At 49.7% G+C, this 15,289-nt stretch overlaps 2 protein-coding genes across 6 annotated transcripts in view; one reads left to right on the forward strand and one right to left on the reverse strand.

The window, feature by feature from the left end:
• Positions 1-15,289, reverse strand: part of RNF123 (ring finger protein 123) — a 36,340-nt gene that overhangs the window by 1,368 nt on the left and 19,683 nt on the right. For all 5 annotated transcript variants that reach the window (XM_070237579.1, XM_070237576.1, XM_005600658.4 and 2 more), the window contains 9 exons: positions 7,057-7,234; positions 6,158-6,232; positions 5,921-6,008; positions 5,740-5,827; positions 5,567-5,651; positions 4,090-4,229; positions 3,797-3,985; positions 3,633-3,708; positions 3,369-3,453 (listed from right to left, as the gene is read on the reverse strand). In XM_070237579.1, the coding sequence (XP_070093680.1) occupies positions 3,369-3,453; positions 3,633-3,708; positions 3,797-3,985; positions 4,090-4,229; positions 5,567-5,651; positions 5,740-5,827; positions 5,921-6,008; positions 6,158-6,232; positions 7,057-7,234 (1,004 nt within the window). The remainder of the gene's footprint in view (positions 1-3,368; positions 3,454-3,632; positions 3,709-3,796; positions 3,986-4,089; positions 4,230-5,566; positions 5,652-5,739; positions 5,828-5,920; positions 6,009-6,157; positions 6,233-7,056; positions 7,235-15,289) is intronic.
• On the forward strand, positions 418-3,008 carry AMIGO3 (adhesion molecule with Ig like domain 3). The gene has a single exon (XM_005600657.4). The coding sequence runs from the start codon at positions 418-420 to the stop codon at positions 1,948-1,950; it is 1,533 nt and encodes a 510-aa protein (XP_005600714.1). The 3' UTR covers positions 1,951-3,008.

Consider the following 15,289-nt stretch of genomic DNA (forward strand, 5'->3'; position numbering starts at 1 on the left):
GCGCTACGGAAAGCCGCCGGGCAAGCGCAGGCCAAGGTATTGGGGCCGGACTCGCGCCCCCTCTGGCGGCCACGCGAGGCCCTTGATGGCCGGGGACGCGACTGCCCCGCCCCCTCCAACAGGAGCCAATGGGAGCCCAAGGCCCCGCCCTCTAAGCCCTCGCCTCGGGAGCGTATTTAGAAGCCAAGTGCCCAGGAAAGCTCTCGGAGAGAGCTGGGGAAGCCCGAGAAGGGAGTGGTGAGTGGAGCGCGGCTCTACTTCTCAACCGGGAACCGGGGAGAGAGTGCGGCCCCACATCTTGCCTTCTCGGCCGTCGGGCATTCAGCGCCACGCACGTCGAGCTAGAGCAGAAGTGGGTGAGTCCCGGAGCCGCGCCCGGCACAGAGCTGCCCTGTCCTACCCGTGGCAGTCGCCGCCATGGCCTGGCTGGTGGCGCTGGGCGCACTGCTGTGCATGCTGCGCGTCGGGTTTGGCACCCTGGACTCCGAGGGCTTCCTGATCCCGGCGCCTCATAACTGCCCCTACAAATGTGTGTGCGCTGCCGACCTTCTGAGCTGCGCAGGCCTTGGGCTGCAGGACGTGCCGGCCGCGTTACCTGCCGCTGCTGCAGACCTCGACCTGAGCCACAACGCACTCCAGCGCCTGCGCCCCGGCTGGTTGGCGCCCCTCTCCCGGCTGCGCGCCCTGCGCCTAGGTCACAACGAGCTGGATATGCTAGGTCGCGGAGTCTTCACCAATGCCAGCGGCCTGCGGCTGCTCGATTTATCTTCTAACGCGCTGAAGGCGCTTGGCCGCCACGACCTCGATGGACTGGGGGCGCTGGAGATGCTGTTTCTGTTCAATAACCGCCTGGCGCACTTGGACGAGCATGCCTTCCGTGGCCTGGGCGCGCTCAGCCGGCTCTACCTGGGCTGCAACGAACTCGCGTCCTTCTCTTTCGACCACCTGCACGGTCTGGGCGCAACCCACCTACGTACTCTGGATCTCTCCTCCAACCGCCTGGGACGCATTCCCATACCTGACCTGGCTGCACTGCCGGCCTTTCTCAAGAATGGCCTTTACTTGCACAACAACCCTTTGCCCTGCGACTGCCGCCTCTATCACCTGCTACAGCGTTGGCATCAGCGGGGACTGACTGCTGTGAGCGACTTCGCACATGAGTACATGTGCCTGGCCTTCAAGGTACCCACATCCCGCGTGCGCTTCTTTGAGCATAGCCGCATCTTTGAGAACTGCTCAGCTGCCCTGGCTTGGGGCCTAGAGCGGCCTGAAGAGCAGCTGCATGTGCAGGTGGGTCGGTCGCTGAGGCTACACTGCAACACCAGTGCCCCGGCCTTGCGCATTGCCTGGGTCTCACCACAGCATGAGCTGCTTGTGGCACCAGGATCCCGCAACGGGAGCATTGCAGTGTTGGCTGATGGCAGCTTGGCCATTGGCAACGTACAGCCATGGCATGAGGGTGTCTTTGTGTGCCTGGCTACCGGGCCCCGTCTGCATCACAACCAGACACATGAGTACAATGTGAGTGTGCACTTCCCACACCCTGAGCCTGAGGCTTTCAACACAGGCTTCACCACGCTGCTGGGCTGTGCCGTGGGCCTGGTGCTCGTGCTGCTCTACCTGTTTGCACCACCCTGCCCTGGCTGCCGCCACTGCTACCATCGCACCTGCTGCTGCTGCTGCCGCCGCTGGCCCAGAACACCCAGCCCACTCCAGGAACTGAGTGCACATTCCTCGGTACTCAGCACCACGCCACCTGATGCACCCAGCCGCAAGGCCAGCGTCCACAAGCATGTGGTCTTTCTGGAGCCAGGCAGGAGGAGCCTGAATGGTCGTGTGCAGCTGGCCATAGCTGAGGACTTTGATCTCTATAATCCCATGGGCCTGCGGTTCAAGACTGGGTCTGAGTCCGCTAGCTCCACAGGCTCTGAGGGTCTGGTGATGACCTAGGCTGCCCAGGGCCCCTACCCAGGCCATTGCCTGCCTGCTGCTTACCCTGCTCTCTGCTGCTGCCCAGAAAACTGCCAGATGCTGATGGGAAGCACTGGGCTTGGTCCCCCAGCCTCCTGTGTGAGCCTCAACCTAAACCACAGCAGCCCCACTCACCGATAGAGGGGTTGGGGTCCCCATCCTCTCTCCTGTTCCACCCCAGCAAAGAACCCAAAGGACCCAGGCCATAGAGGGCCTGCTTGTGCCTTCTTTCCTTGGGACCTCCTGGTGCCTAAATGTCCCATGAAGATTGGAACCAAGGCCCACCTGGAAGAGCCCTTGGATTAGAACCCCAGGTCCACCCTCAGGGGCTGAAGCAGCTATCAAGGAGTGGTGATGAAGAACTGAAGCATAAACACCTTTCCTTTTCCAGGGGGTAGGAAGAGAGTGGGCCCACAGGGTAAGAGGAAGAGAGGCCAGAAGAAGACCTAGCCCCTACCCCCAGGGTTGAAGGAGGAAACAAGCCCTCCCTCTGGTGAAATAGGACTCCCCATGCCCCAACATCCCACCTACTTCAAGCTTCACAACTCCAGGTAGAGTCTGGTGGGCAGGCATGAAGCAGCCAAGGCCCCTTAAGAGACCCTTGGAGCCTCACCAAGCCCTGGCCAGAGTGGCCTGCTCCCTCTGGCCAGGGGCATCATCCACAGGCCACTGTGAGGGCAAAGCCTCTCCCATGGGCTCACGAGACAGCAGTAAGGGGCACGATGGCCTGTGCCCACAGCTTTTCAGCAGTAAAAAGCCTGCTAAGCATGGCTGAGATGGGAGGGCCGAGCCGGAACTCACTGTCCCTTGAGGGTAGAAGCCTCTTAAGGGCTGGCACTGGTCTCAGTCTAATGGCTGAGGCAATGCCCTGGCTTCATATGTATCTCACCACTCCCACTGCAGGGAGGCAGGGAAGGGGGGTCTTGGAACCCCTCCTGTGTCTGGGCTGAGCCGGGGGCCACCACAAGTGTCCTGGATTCAGCTGTCATGGAGTTTCTTAATAAAGGTAGTACATGCTCATTGCTGGAGCCTTTGCAGATGCAGGTAGCAGTGTGTGTGCTCAGCTCTTGATCCAGCAGTGCTGTTCTGAGACATCACAGAATGGTACCCTGCCCTACCAAGGTCTTGTTCGCCTGTCTGAGGTGTAGCCACAAGCCAGTGGCTCTGACTGTGGGCCAGGGCACCCTGTTCTGCTGGGGTCCCTGATTCTCCTACTCAGAGCTGCTGCTGCCACCTATTTAGGCAGTTCATACCTCGCTGCCTTCCCTCTGCTTCAAAACCTGATACTGAGGTCCATTTCAGAGATAAGGAAACTGAGCTTCAGGGAGGCCCTACCCAGCTCCCTCCCCATCAGACACGCTCAGGTCCCACAGGGGCCCACAGTCCCTAACACTCACCCTGAGGCTGGGCCATGCACCAGGAGCTGCACCAGGATGCCTGTCACTGCCACTAGAATAGGGTAGTGGTCCACGCTCTCCAAGCCTAAGGGGAAGGGAGTAAGGGGATGAGCTACCCACGTGCTCCTGCTGCAAGGGCTCCAGACCTGCCTGGCTGACGCCATCCACCCCTCCCATTGTCCTCTCCACAGAAGGGAGAACTAAGGTTGGGGAGAACCAAGGCCTGTGCTGTAGCATGTTGGGTGCAGGCATCTAGGTCCTTACCAGGCAGCCGCAGGCTGACCACGCGGTCAAATAGGTTCCTCTCAGCCGTCACCCGATTCAGCACTTGGTTCAGCAGCTGTGAGGGCAGGAGCCCTTTGGTGGGTGGGTGGGCTCATGGTTGGGGCATCCCCAGGGTTCCACCCTCTTTGCCCAGATGAACACACCTGTGCCAGACGCTGCAGCAACATCTCAGAGGTAGGCCGGGCCCAGTCAAGGAATATCTCAGGCACCAGTGTGATGGTCATCTCCAAGACGCGCAGCAGGCTGACTGAGAGGTCAAAGCAGGTGGCACATACCTTGAGCTGCCGGCTGTCCACAAAATTCCGCTCCAGGCGTTCAGCAGCCTGTTGTATCTGAGCCACCAACAAGGCAGGTAGCAGTCAGTGGCCTGGCCACACTGCAGATCATGCCTTGTCCTCTGGAACACCTTGGCCCACAAGGTCCCACCATGACCCACCTCCTGGATCATGCCGATGAACTCAGAGAAGGCCCAGTTGAGCTGGTTGAGGACGCTGTTGAGGAAGCTGGGGGCCACGTCAGGACCCTGCCGCAGCAGGTCTGCCATGTGCTGCTGCAGCAGGGTGGAAGGGCACGGCTCTGCAGGGGCATGGGGAGGTGGCATCACTGGGGACTCCAGCCCACGGCCCCCACCTGTCTGCCTCTGTCCTCACTCATTGGGCCATTGGTATAAGGGAATGCTCAGGTCATGAAGCCAGGGTGACAGGGTACAGTACTCCCTGGAGATTAGAGCCTAATCTGTCCCCTCCTGCTGCTGGGCAACCCACAGGCTGCAGTTGTTTCCAGCCCCACACCATCCACCTTAAGCCTAGAGCAGCCCCCCAGCCCCAGCCTGACCCCCAGCAAGTTCTTAGTCACATGCCCTTCATGGAGGGATAGACCTAGACAGGGCCGCCTAGACCCCTCCTCACTCATATCAAGGCCAGCTTCCCCAAGAGCCTACTCTGAGCCCTGCTGTCCTCTAATGTCCTCTGCTGTCCTTGGCTTGGCCTTGGCATATGGCCGAGGTGGTGGTGGGTGCCAAGTCTCCGTTGACAGGCAGCAGTAACCAGAGCCTTCAGCTGCAGCTGGGCTGGGCATACCTCCCCTCACCCCGCCCCATGCAAATCAATAGTTCCCGCAGCAGCAGGATGTGTATCTGGCCCCACTGCTGCTCTCTATTTGCAGCTCAGTTTCACCCTGGAGGCAGGACCAAAACAACTGGCAAGGACTTGCCATGTAACTTTGCATAAGGCACTTGGCTTCTGGGGACCCCTTCAGGCCAAAACACTGCCCACAGGGCAGAAACACAACATGTGAGCCAAGGAGAGCCACCATGTGGGGTGGCAGGCAGATTCTGCAAGATGGACAGCCTAGGATCCTGGGCTGGGCCTAAGTGTAGGTACTCAGGCTCACAGGGCTTTGCTGGACAACGGTCCCAGGAGAGAGTGCAGCCTCTGCTCTCAACCAAATGCCCTTTCCTCCAGGAAGCCCTATGGACACCCTGTGGGGCCCTGGCCAACCCCCAGTCTATGCCCCAGCCTTGACTCAGGTATTAAAGGTGTGGCACCAGCAGATGGCAATGAAGGGGCAGAAAATGGGACAAGGCTGGAGGTAGGGAGCTGGCTCAGAGAGCAAGGGACAGGGTCTTTACTCTGCCTAATCTGCCAGCAGCCTGAGAAGATGCTGCCCCTTTTCACTGTGACCAATGCACCACATTCAGTCCCAAAGGGCACATGTTGGACTAGGGAGCAAGGGCAAGTAGTCCCAGAGTGTCCTTGGACTGGGAGGAAGCAGGGAAATGAGAACCCCAGAGGACATATAGGAAGTTTGGGGCCCAACAGGAGTCCTGGAGAGGGGCTGGAAGAAGTGGGAAAGTCTGAAAGAACCCAAGAGCAGTGGGCAAGAGCCATCAGCCTGTCCAACCTGATACTCACTCTGAAGGCTGGGCAAATTGGCGTCCTCAGGTTTGGTTTTCAGCAGGTGTGGCAGCCGTGTATAGCGGTACCCAAACCCACAGCCCTGAGAACGGGGTCGGTGGGAGGTCAGTAGGGCAGGGCAACCCTTCCCTCTAACCAGCCACAGCCACTTCCCCTCCAGCCAAGCTTACCCTCCAGAGCCGCACCAGGATCCAGTTGGTCTGGGCCCAGGGCCGCTGCTCATAGGGAGCCAGGAGGCTCCTCACCATGGCAATGCGCCTGTGAGGGCGAGGGGTGGTGGGAACAGGGTGAGGCTGGGCACTGTGCTGTGCAGGGCAGGGTGTGTGCCCCCTACCCTGGCCCTCCACTCACTGTTCCTCAGGGATCCGCTCCACAGCTCGCAGGGAGTGTGGGTAGCACACGTAGCTGGCCAGGGCCTGCATTAGTGAGTCACGGATGTCTGCTGGGACAGGCCATAGCTTAGCAGGTGCCTGGCATGAGCCCTGGCCCCCATGCCTCCCACCCAGCTGGCCAGCATGCTGTGCAGAAAATGGCCAGCCAGAGGTGCCATCCCATCCCCATCCCCGAGCCCTCTGTAGGTCACCATACCAGTGCCCACGATGCGTGTGTCAGCAAAGTGTTTGGCAAGGATGGCGGCCAGGCGGGTCAGGGTCTCTTCATAGCCTGCAGGGTAGGTTTGTAGAAGCTGTTGGCTAGGAGTGGGGGCTCCAAAGCTGGATCCAAGGGCCAGTCTGGGCCCAAGCTGGCATCTGGGGACTTCGGACCCAGCATTCACTGACAGTTGGTGAGAGGCTAGGGCACAGACTCACTGTGGGGGTTGGATAGGTCCTAGGGGGAGGACAGGTCCTGGCAAGAGTCCTGACTGGGCTCAAACCCATCTCAGCACACACACTTGTTGGCTTATCAGTCAAAGCCCCTTGGGCACCCACAGTTCCACCTCTGAGGACAAAGTCTACACCTAGGCCTGGGGTGGGGCAGGAGGCAGGCCAGGGACCTGAACGTCTACAGCCTGATCCAGACAGAAACCACCAAGCCCCGGTTGGAATCAGTGGTCAGCAAGAAGCCCTGGCTCCTAGGTGGACCCCCAGCAGGGTCCCAGCCCTTGCTGTGATCTACGAAGACAAAACACTGCGCCTGCACGGGATGCCACACTCTGTGGCCAGTGCCAGCACGGCAGGGTGAGAGGCCAGCTGGCTCCTAGACCACAGTGGCACCAAGAAGGAGATGAAAACCAAGGCGGTTCCCCACCCCCGTACTTCATTTTGTTTGTTTCTCTCCCAGTACCAGGGAGGAGCTGTTGGCTCTGTGGCTATTGGTACCGGGGCAAGGCTTTTAGAAATGCTTGTTTGATACAGGGCAGAGCAGAGCAGGAGCTGCCTACTCTCCTCCCAACATGGATGTGTGCTGCTGGGCCAGGAAGGCTCAGAACAGGGCTCACACCAAAGGCATCCTTTTCTGTCCCCTCCCAGCTTAAATGGCCCTGTCACCTGGGAGCTCCTCCATGCTGTGCACAGGGCCAAAGTAATTCTTGAGAGCGCTGTAGCTATTGATGGCCACGCTCAGGTAGAATTCAGGCATGAAGGCAAAGAGAGAACCTGTGCGGTCACCATGCTCGATGGTCCGCAGGCAGACGCGCAGCAGCCAGTAGATGTCCAGCATCTTCTCCTGCGGAAGGCACACAGGGTGCTGCTGGGCTGCTCATGGGAAGGGTCACAAGGGGCAGGGCCCGATTTGGGGCCTAGGAATGGCCTCCCAGGAATAAGACATGAAAACTGAGAATTGGATTCCAGGAAGCAGGAGCAGTGGCTCAGGCAGGGGTGATCAAGCACTCAGCAGGCAAGAATGGCACACCCAGCCAGGAGAGGGCAACACCTCTCTGGTTTACATTTTTTAAAGGTACAAGACGTTTTGAGTGAGAGGGTGCCATGTGACCAGCAGTCTGTGTTGGAACACTGCCCAGTGCAGAAGGGGCTGCAGGGGCAAGTGGGGACAGGGCCGTGAGGAAGCTCCAGCCTTGTCTAGGTCCAAGACAGCAGACAAAGGGACTGGATGGCCAGGAATGGGAATGCACTGATGGGCTATGGGGGCAAGGGAATGGTTGCACCAAGAATGGGGCCCACATTTCTGGAGGGGAAGGAGCCTCCGCCAAGTCAGAAATACTGGAGGAGAAGCAGGCCTGGTGAAGCACAGAGGGGATGCTGCTTAGGATGTGTGGAGGATAAGGTACCTAGAGATGCCCCCAAAGCAGTGGTATTGAGGAGGCAGGTAGAAATCTGGTCTGGAGCTCAAAGGAGAAAGTAGTGGGAAGGCAGGAAGCAGCATGACTGTTGGTGGAACAGAGGCCACAGAGAGCAGACAAAACCTGCCAAGGGCCCTGTTCCCCACAGTATGGTTTTCAGATAGTCTGTCAGGATTCCACGAAGGGGCCCAGGAGGAGTCACTGACCAGAATGAGGCCCCAGGCCCCAGCCCAGACCCAGAGTACTCATATCTCTTGGAGTGGAGCTGGAGCATCTGGACTTTGCACCAGCTCTCTGATGTGCTCTCCAACCTGAGAACCCGAGGCGAAGATGTCAGACGGTGGGCCTGGGCCTGGCAGCACTTGTGGGCAGTGAGCCAGCTCTGCTGGGAGACTGTTGCCACAGAAGACCAGAGAAGACTGAGTCTGAGGAGGGGATGGCAATGACATTGATGCAGCCAAGAGGTCACTGTAATGGGGGTGGAGGTGTGTCCACAAAGGTGGTTGTGGGGAGCTTGACAGAGATCTTGCAGGACTATTTCAGAGAAGTGGAGGAGCCTGTGGTGGGCCAAGGGTGAAGTGGAGATGAGGAAGCTAAGACACAGAGAAGGAAGGAGATAGTGGTAGCTGTAAGCAGATATAGAGTCACGGAAAGGCATCATGGGCTTTTTCCTTTACTAATGGGAGAAACTGAATGAGAAGGAGGCAGGAGTGTGAGCACTGAAGATGCAGAAGAAAGAAGGCAGTTCAACAAAATAATGGCTATCTTATGAAAAGCCCACAACTAGCACCATACTTAATGTGAAAGACTGAAAGCTTTTGCTCTAAGCTCAGGAACAAGACAAGGATGCCAGCTTTTGCCACTTCTATTCAACATAGTACTAGAAGTCTTAGCCAGAGCAATTCTTAGCTAGGCAAAAAAAAAGAAGCAAAAGGTATCCAAATTGGAAAGGAGGGAGTAAAATGATTGCTGTTCACAGATGACCTAGTCTTATATATAGAAAACCCTAAAAATTCCACAAAAAAACTTTTAGAACTAATGAATGAATTCAGGAAATTCACGGGACACAGCATCAACACACAAAAATCAATTGTGTTTCTACATACTAGCAATGAATAATTCAAAAAGGAAATCAAGAAAATAATTCCATTTACATTAGCATCAAAAAGAACTAAATAGGTGTGAATTTAACCAAGGAGGAAAAAGACTTGTACATATACTGAAAACTACAAAATGTTGCCAAAAGAAATTTAAAAAGGCACAAATTAATGGAAAGACATGTCATGTTCACGGACTGGAAGACTTAACATTGTCAGGATGTCAGTACACCCAAAGCAAGCTATGGACTTAATGCAATTCCCATCAGAATCCAAATGGTGCTTTTTGCAAAAATAGAAAAATCGATCCTAAAATTCATAAGGAATCTCAAGGGACCCCAAACAGCCAAAACAACCTTGAAATAGAACAAAGTTGGAGATCTCATACTCTTGATTTAAAAACTTATTGCGAAGCTACAATAATCGAAACAGTGTGGTACTGGCATAAAGACAGAAATATAGATCAACGGAATAGAATTGAGAGCCCAGAAAAAAAACCTTGCATACATGGTCAAATGACTTTTGACAAGGATGCCAAGACCATTCAATGGGGAAAAGACAGTCTTTTCAACAAATGGTGCTGGGAAAACTGAATATCCACATGCAGAAGAATTAAATTGACCCTTACCTCACAACATATACAAAAATTAACTCAAAATGGATTGAAGATCCAAACTTAAGAGCTAAAACTATAAAACTCTTAGAAGAAAACAGGTGAAAAGTTTCATGACCTTGGATTTGATGACGATTTCTTGGAAATGACAAAAGCACAGGCAAGAAAAGAGAAAATAGATAAACTGGCCTACATCAAAATTAGAAACCGTGCATCAAAGGACACAATCAACAGAGTAAAAAGGCAACCCACAGAATGGGAGAAAATATTTATAAATCATAATCTGATAAGGGGTTAAGAGCTGGAATATATAAAGAACTCCTACGACAAACAAACAATCCAATTGGGCTTGGACTTGAAAATGGGCAAATAGACTTGAATAGACATTTCTCCAAAGAAGGTACACGAATGATCAATAAGCACATGAAAAGATGCTGGACATCACTAATCATCAGGGAAATGCAAATCAAAACCAAAATCAAGAATGAGATAGCAAGGGCCAGCTCAGTGGCGCAGTGGTTAAGTTCACACATTCTGCTTCAGTGGCCCAGGGTTCACCAGTTCAGATCCCGGGTGCAGACATGGCACCACTTGTCAAGCCATGCTGTGGCAGGCGTCCCACATATAAAGCAGAGGAAGATGGGCATGGATGTTAGCTCCGGGCCAGTCTTCCTCAGCAAAAAGAGGAGGATTGGCAGTAGTTAGCTCAGGGCTAATCTTCCTCAAAAAAACCACTAGTAAGGGCAGCAAGGCAGAAGAAAATAACCTACAAAGGAACGCCTATCAGGCTTTCAGTGGATTTCTCTGCAGAAACCTTACAGACCAGGAAAGACTGGAATGACATATTCAAATCTTTGAAGGACAAAAACTTTCAGCCAAGAATACTCTACCCAGCGAAAATATTCTTCAGATATGATAGAGAAATAAAAACTTTCCCAGATAAACAAAAGCTAAGGGAGTTCATAGCCACAAGATGCGCTCCCCCCCACCCCCCCCCCCCCGCCAAGAAATCCTCAAGAAGGCCCTTATACCTGAAAAAAAAAAAAAAGGGAAACAGGGGTTACAAAGCACGGAGTAAGGAGAGAAATAGGTAGAAAAAATCAGAAAATTGTAGCTATACATCAGAACAGATTAGCAAATACTCAAGAACAGCACTAAAGATAAAGGGAAGGAAAACACCAAAAACAAAGATAAACTTCTCATTTTAATCACAAACTCACAACACAAGATGGAATAAGATGTGAGAAAAACAACTTAGGAAGGAAAGAGGAAAGGGACTGAATCAGTTTAGTCTAAGGAAATAAGAGGCCATCAGAAAATGGACTATCTTATCCACGAGAATTTGAATACAAACCTCATGGTAACCACTAAACAAAAAATCAGAACAGAGACACAAATAATAAATAAGGAGAAAACAAAGAAACACAACATAAAAAACTACATAACTTGGGGGCTGGCCCCGTGGCCGAGTGGTTAAGTTCGCGTGCTCCACTGCAGGCGGCCCAGTGTTTCGTTAGTTCGAATCCTGGGCGCGGACATGGCACTGCTCATCAGACCACGCTGAGGCAGCATCCCACATGCCACAACTAGAAGAACCCACAACGAAGAATACACAGCTATGTACCGGGGGGCTTTGGGGAGAAAAAGGAAAAAATAAAATCTTTAAAAAAAAAAAAAAAACTACATAACTCAATTGGTAGACCAAAATACATAGGACAAGAAACAAAAGAAATGCAGGAGAACCAGAAAACGAGTGATAAAATGGCAGCTGTAAGCCCTCATACACTGATAATCACCCTAAACGTAAATGGATTGAATTCTCCAGTAAAAAGACACATAGTGGCAAGATGGATTAAAGAACAAGACCCAGCAATATGCTGCCTCCAGGAAACACATCTCAGCTCCATGACAAACACAGGCTCAGACTGAAGGGATAGAAGATGATACTCCAAGCTAACGGCAAACAAAAGAAAGCAGGTGTTGCAACACTTATATCAGACAAAGTAAGCTTCAAGGTAAGACAGGTAAAGGGAGACAAAGAGGGGCAGTATACAATGATCAAAGGGATATTCCATCAAGAAGACATAACACTTATAAATATCTATGCACCCAACATAGGAGCACGAAGGTGCATAAAGCAACTATTAACAAACCTAAAAGAAGATATTAATAATAACACAATAATAGTAGGGGACCTCAACATGCCACTCATATCAATGGATAGATCATCCAGACAGAAAATCAACAAGGAAACAATGGAATTAAATGAAAAGCTAGACCAGTTGGACTTAATAGACATATATAGAACATTCCATCCCAAAACACCAGAATACGCATTCTTCTCAAGTGTACACGGAACACTCTCAAGGATAGACCATACGTTGGGAAACAAGGCAGGCCTCAATAAATTTAAGAAGACTGAAATAATAACAAGCATCTTCTCCAATCACAATGCTATGAAGCTAGAAATTAATTACAAGAAAAAAGCTGAGAAAGGGACAAAGATGTGGAGACTAAACAACATGCTATTGAACAACCAATGGATCATTGAAGAAATTAAAGAAGAAATCAAAAAATATCTGGAGACAAATGAAAATTAAAACATACCATACCGACTCATATGGGATGCAGCAAATTAAGAGGGAAATCCATCACAATACAGGCTCACCTTTACAAGCAAGAAAAATCTCAAATAAGCAATCTCAAACTACACCTAACTGAATTAGAAAAAGAAGAACAGACAAAGCCCATAGTCAGCAGAAGGAGAGAACTAATAAAAAATCAGAGCAGAAATAAATGCAACTGAAACAAAAAAGGCAGTAGAAGGGATCAATGAAACAAAGGGCTGGTTCTCTGAAAAGATAAACAAAATTGACAAACCCCTAGCCAGACTTACAAAGAAAAAAAAGAGACAAAGCTCAGATAAATAAAATTAGAAATGAAAGAGGAGAAATAACAAGAGATACCACAGAAATACAACAGATTATAAGAGAATACTACAAAAAGCTATAAACCAACAAAATGGACAATCTAGAGGAGACGGATAAATTCTTAGACTCTTACAATCTCCCAAAGCTGAATCAAGAAGAAATAGATAATCTGAATAGATCAATCACAAGTAAAGAGATTGAAACAGTAATCAAAAGCACATCCCCAAAAATAAAAGCCCAGGACCAGATGGCTTCCCTGGAGAATTCTACCAAACTTTCAGACAAGATTTAACACCTATCCTTCTCAAGCTATTCCAAAAAACAAGAGAAGATAGAACATTTCCTAACACATTCTACAAGGCCAACATCACTCTGATACCAAAGCCTGAAAAGGACAACACAAAAAAAGAAAACTACAGGCCAATATCGCTGATGAACATAGATGCAAAAATCCTCAACAAAATATTGGCAACCTGAATAATACAGCAACACATCAAAAAGATCATGCATCATGATCAAGTGGGATTTATACCAGGGACAGAGGGATGGTTCAACACCTGCAAATCAATCAATGTGATACACCACATTAACAAAATGAGGAATAAAAACCACATGATCATCTCAATAGATGCCAAGAAAGCATTTGACAAGATCCAACAGCCATTTATGATAAAAACTCTTAACAAAATGGAGACAGCAAAATGGGGAAATTACCTCAACATAGTAAAGGCCATATATGACAAGCCCACAGCCAACATCATATTCAATGGGGAAAAACTGAATGCCATCCTTCTGAGAACAGGAACAAGACAAGGATGCCCACTATCACCAACCTTATTCAACATAGTACTGGAGGTTTTGGCCAGAGCAATTAGGCCAGCAAAAGAAATAAAAGGAATCCAAATAGGGAGTGAAACTCTTGTTGTTTGCAGACGACATGATCTTATATATAGAAAACCGTAAAGAATTCATTGGAAAACTATTAAAAATAATTAACAACTAAAGTAAAGTTGCAGGGTACAAAATCAACTTACAAAAATCGGTTGCTTTTCTATACTCTAATATCGAACTTACAGAAAGAGAACTCAAGAATACAATTCCATTTACAATTGTAACAAAAAGAATAAAGTATCTAGGAATAAATCTAACCAAGGAGGTAAGGGACTTATACAATTAAAACTCTAAGACATTACTCAAAGAAATAGATGATGACATAAAGAGATGGAAAGAGATTCCATGCACATGGATTGGAAGAATAAACATAGTTAAAATGTCCATACTACCCAAAGCAATCTACAGATTCAATGCAATCCCTCTCAGAATCCCAATGACATTCTTCAAAGAAATAGAACAAAGAATCCTAAAATTCATATGGGGCAACCAAAGACCCTGAATTGCTAAAGGAATACTGAGAAAAAGGAACAAAGCTGGAGGCATCACAATCCCTGACTTCAAAATGTACTAGAAAGCTATAGTAATCAAAACAGCATGGTACTGGTACAAAAACAGGCACACAGATCAATGGAACAGAACTGAAAGCCCAGAAATGAAACTGCACATCTACGGACAGCTAATCTTCGACAAAGGTACCAAGAACATACAATGGAGAAAAGATATTCTCTTCAATAAATGGTGTTGGGAAAACTGGACAGCCACATGCAAAAGAATGAATCTAGACCATTATCTCACGCCATACACAAAAACAAACTCAAAATGGATCAAAGACTTGAAGATAAGTCCTGGAACCATAAAATTCCTGGAAGATTATATAGGTAGTACACTCTTTGACATCGAACTTAAAAGGATCTTTTCGAACGTCATGTCTTCTCAGACAAGGGAAACAAAAGGAGAAATAAACACGTGGTACTTCATCAGACTCAAGAGCTTCTGCAGGCAAAAGAAACTAGGATCAAAACAAAAAGACAACCCACCAAGTGGGAGAAAATATTTGAAAATCATATATCTGACAAGGGGTTAATCTCCATAATGTATAAGGAACTCACACAACTGAACAACAAAAAAATAAACAACCTGATCAAAAAATGGGCAGAGGAGATGAACAGACATTTCTCCAAAGAAGATATACAGATGGCCAATAAGCACATGAAAAGATGTTCAACATCACTAACCATCAGGGAAATGCAAATCAAAACTACACTAAGACACCACCTTACACCTGTTAAAATGGCTATAATCACTAAGACTAAAAATAACAAATGTTGGAGAGGGTGTGGAGAAAAGGGAACCCTTGTACACTGCTAGTGGGAAGGCAAATTGGTGTGGCCACTATGGAAAACAGTATGGAGATTCCTCAAAAAACTAAAAATAGAATTACCATATGACCCAGCTATCCCACTACTGGATATCTACCCAAACAACTTGAAATCAACAATCCAAAGTAACATATATACCCCTATGTTCATTACAGCCAAGACATGGAAACAATCCAAGCGCCCATCGACTGACGATTGGAGAAAGATGATGTGGGGGGCTGGCCTGGTGGCGCAGTGGTTAAGTGTGCACATTCTGCTTCGGCGGCCTGGGGTTCGCCAGTTCGGACCCTGAGTGCAGACATGGCACCACTTGACAAGCCATGCTGTGGCAGGCATCCCACATACAAAGTAGAGGAAGATGGGCACGGATGTTAGCTCAGGGCCGGTCTTCCTCAGCAAAAAAAGAGGAGGATTGGCAGATGTTAGCTCAGGGCTAATCTTACTCAAAAAAAAAAAAAAGATGATGTGGTGTATATATATATATATATATATATATACACACACACACACACACACACAATGGAATACTACTCAGCCAGAAAAAAAGACAAAATCATCCCATTTGCAA

The sequence above is a fragment of the Equus caballus genome, chromosome 16 (assembly GCF_041296265.1).
Source record: "Equus caballus isolate H_3958 breed thoroughbred chromosome 16, TB-T2T, whole genome shotgun sequence".
Classification (NCBI taxonomy): Eukaryota; Metazoa; Chordata; class Mammalia; order Perissodactyla; family Equidae; genus Equus; species Equus caballus.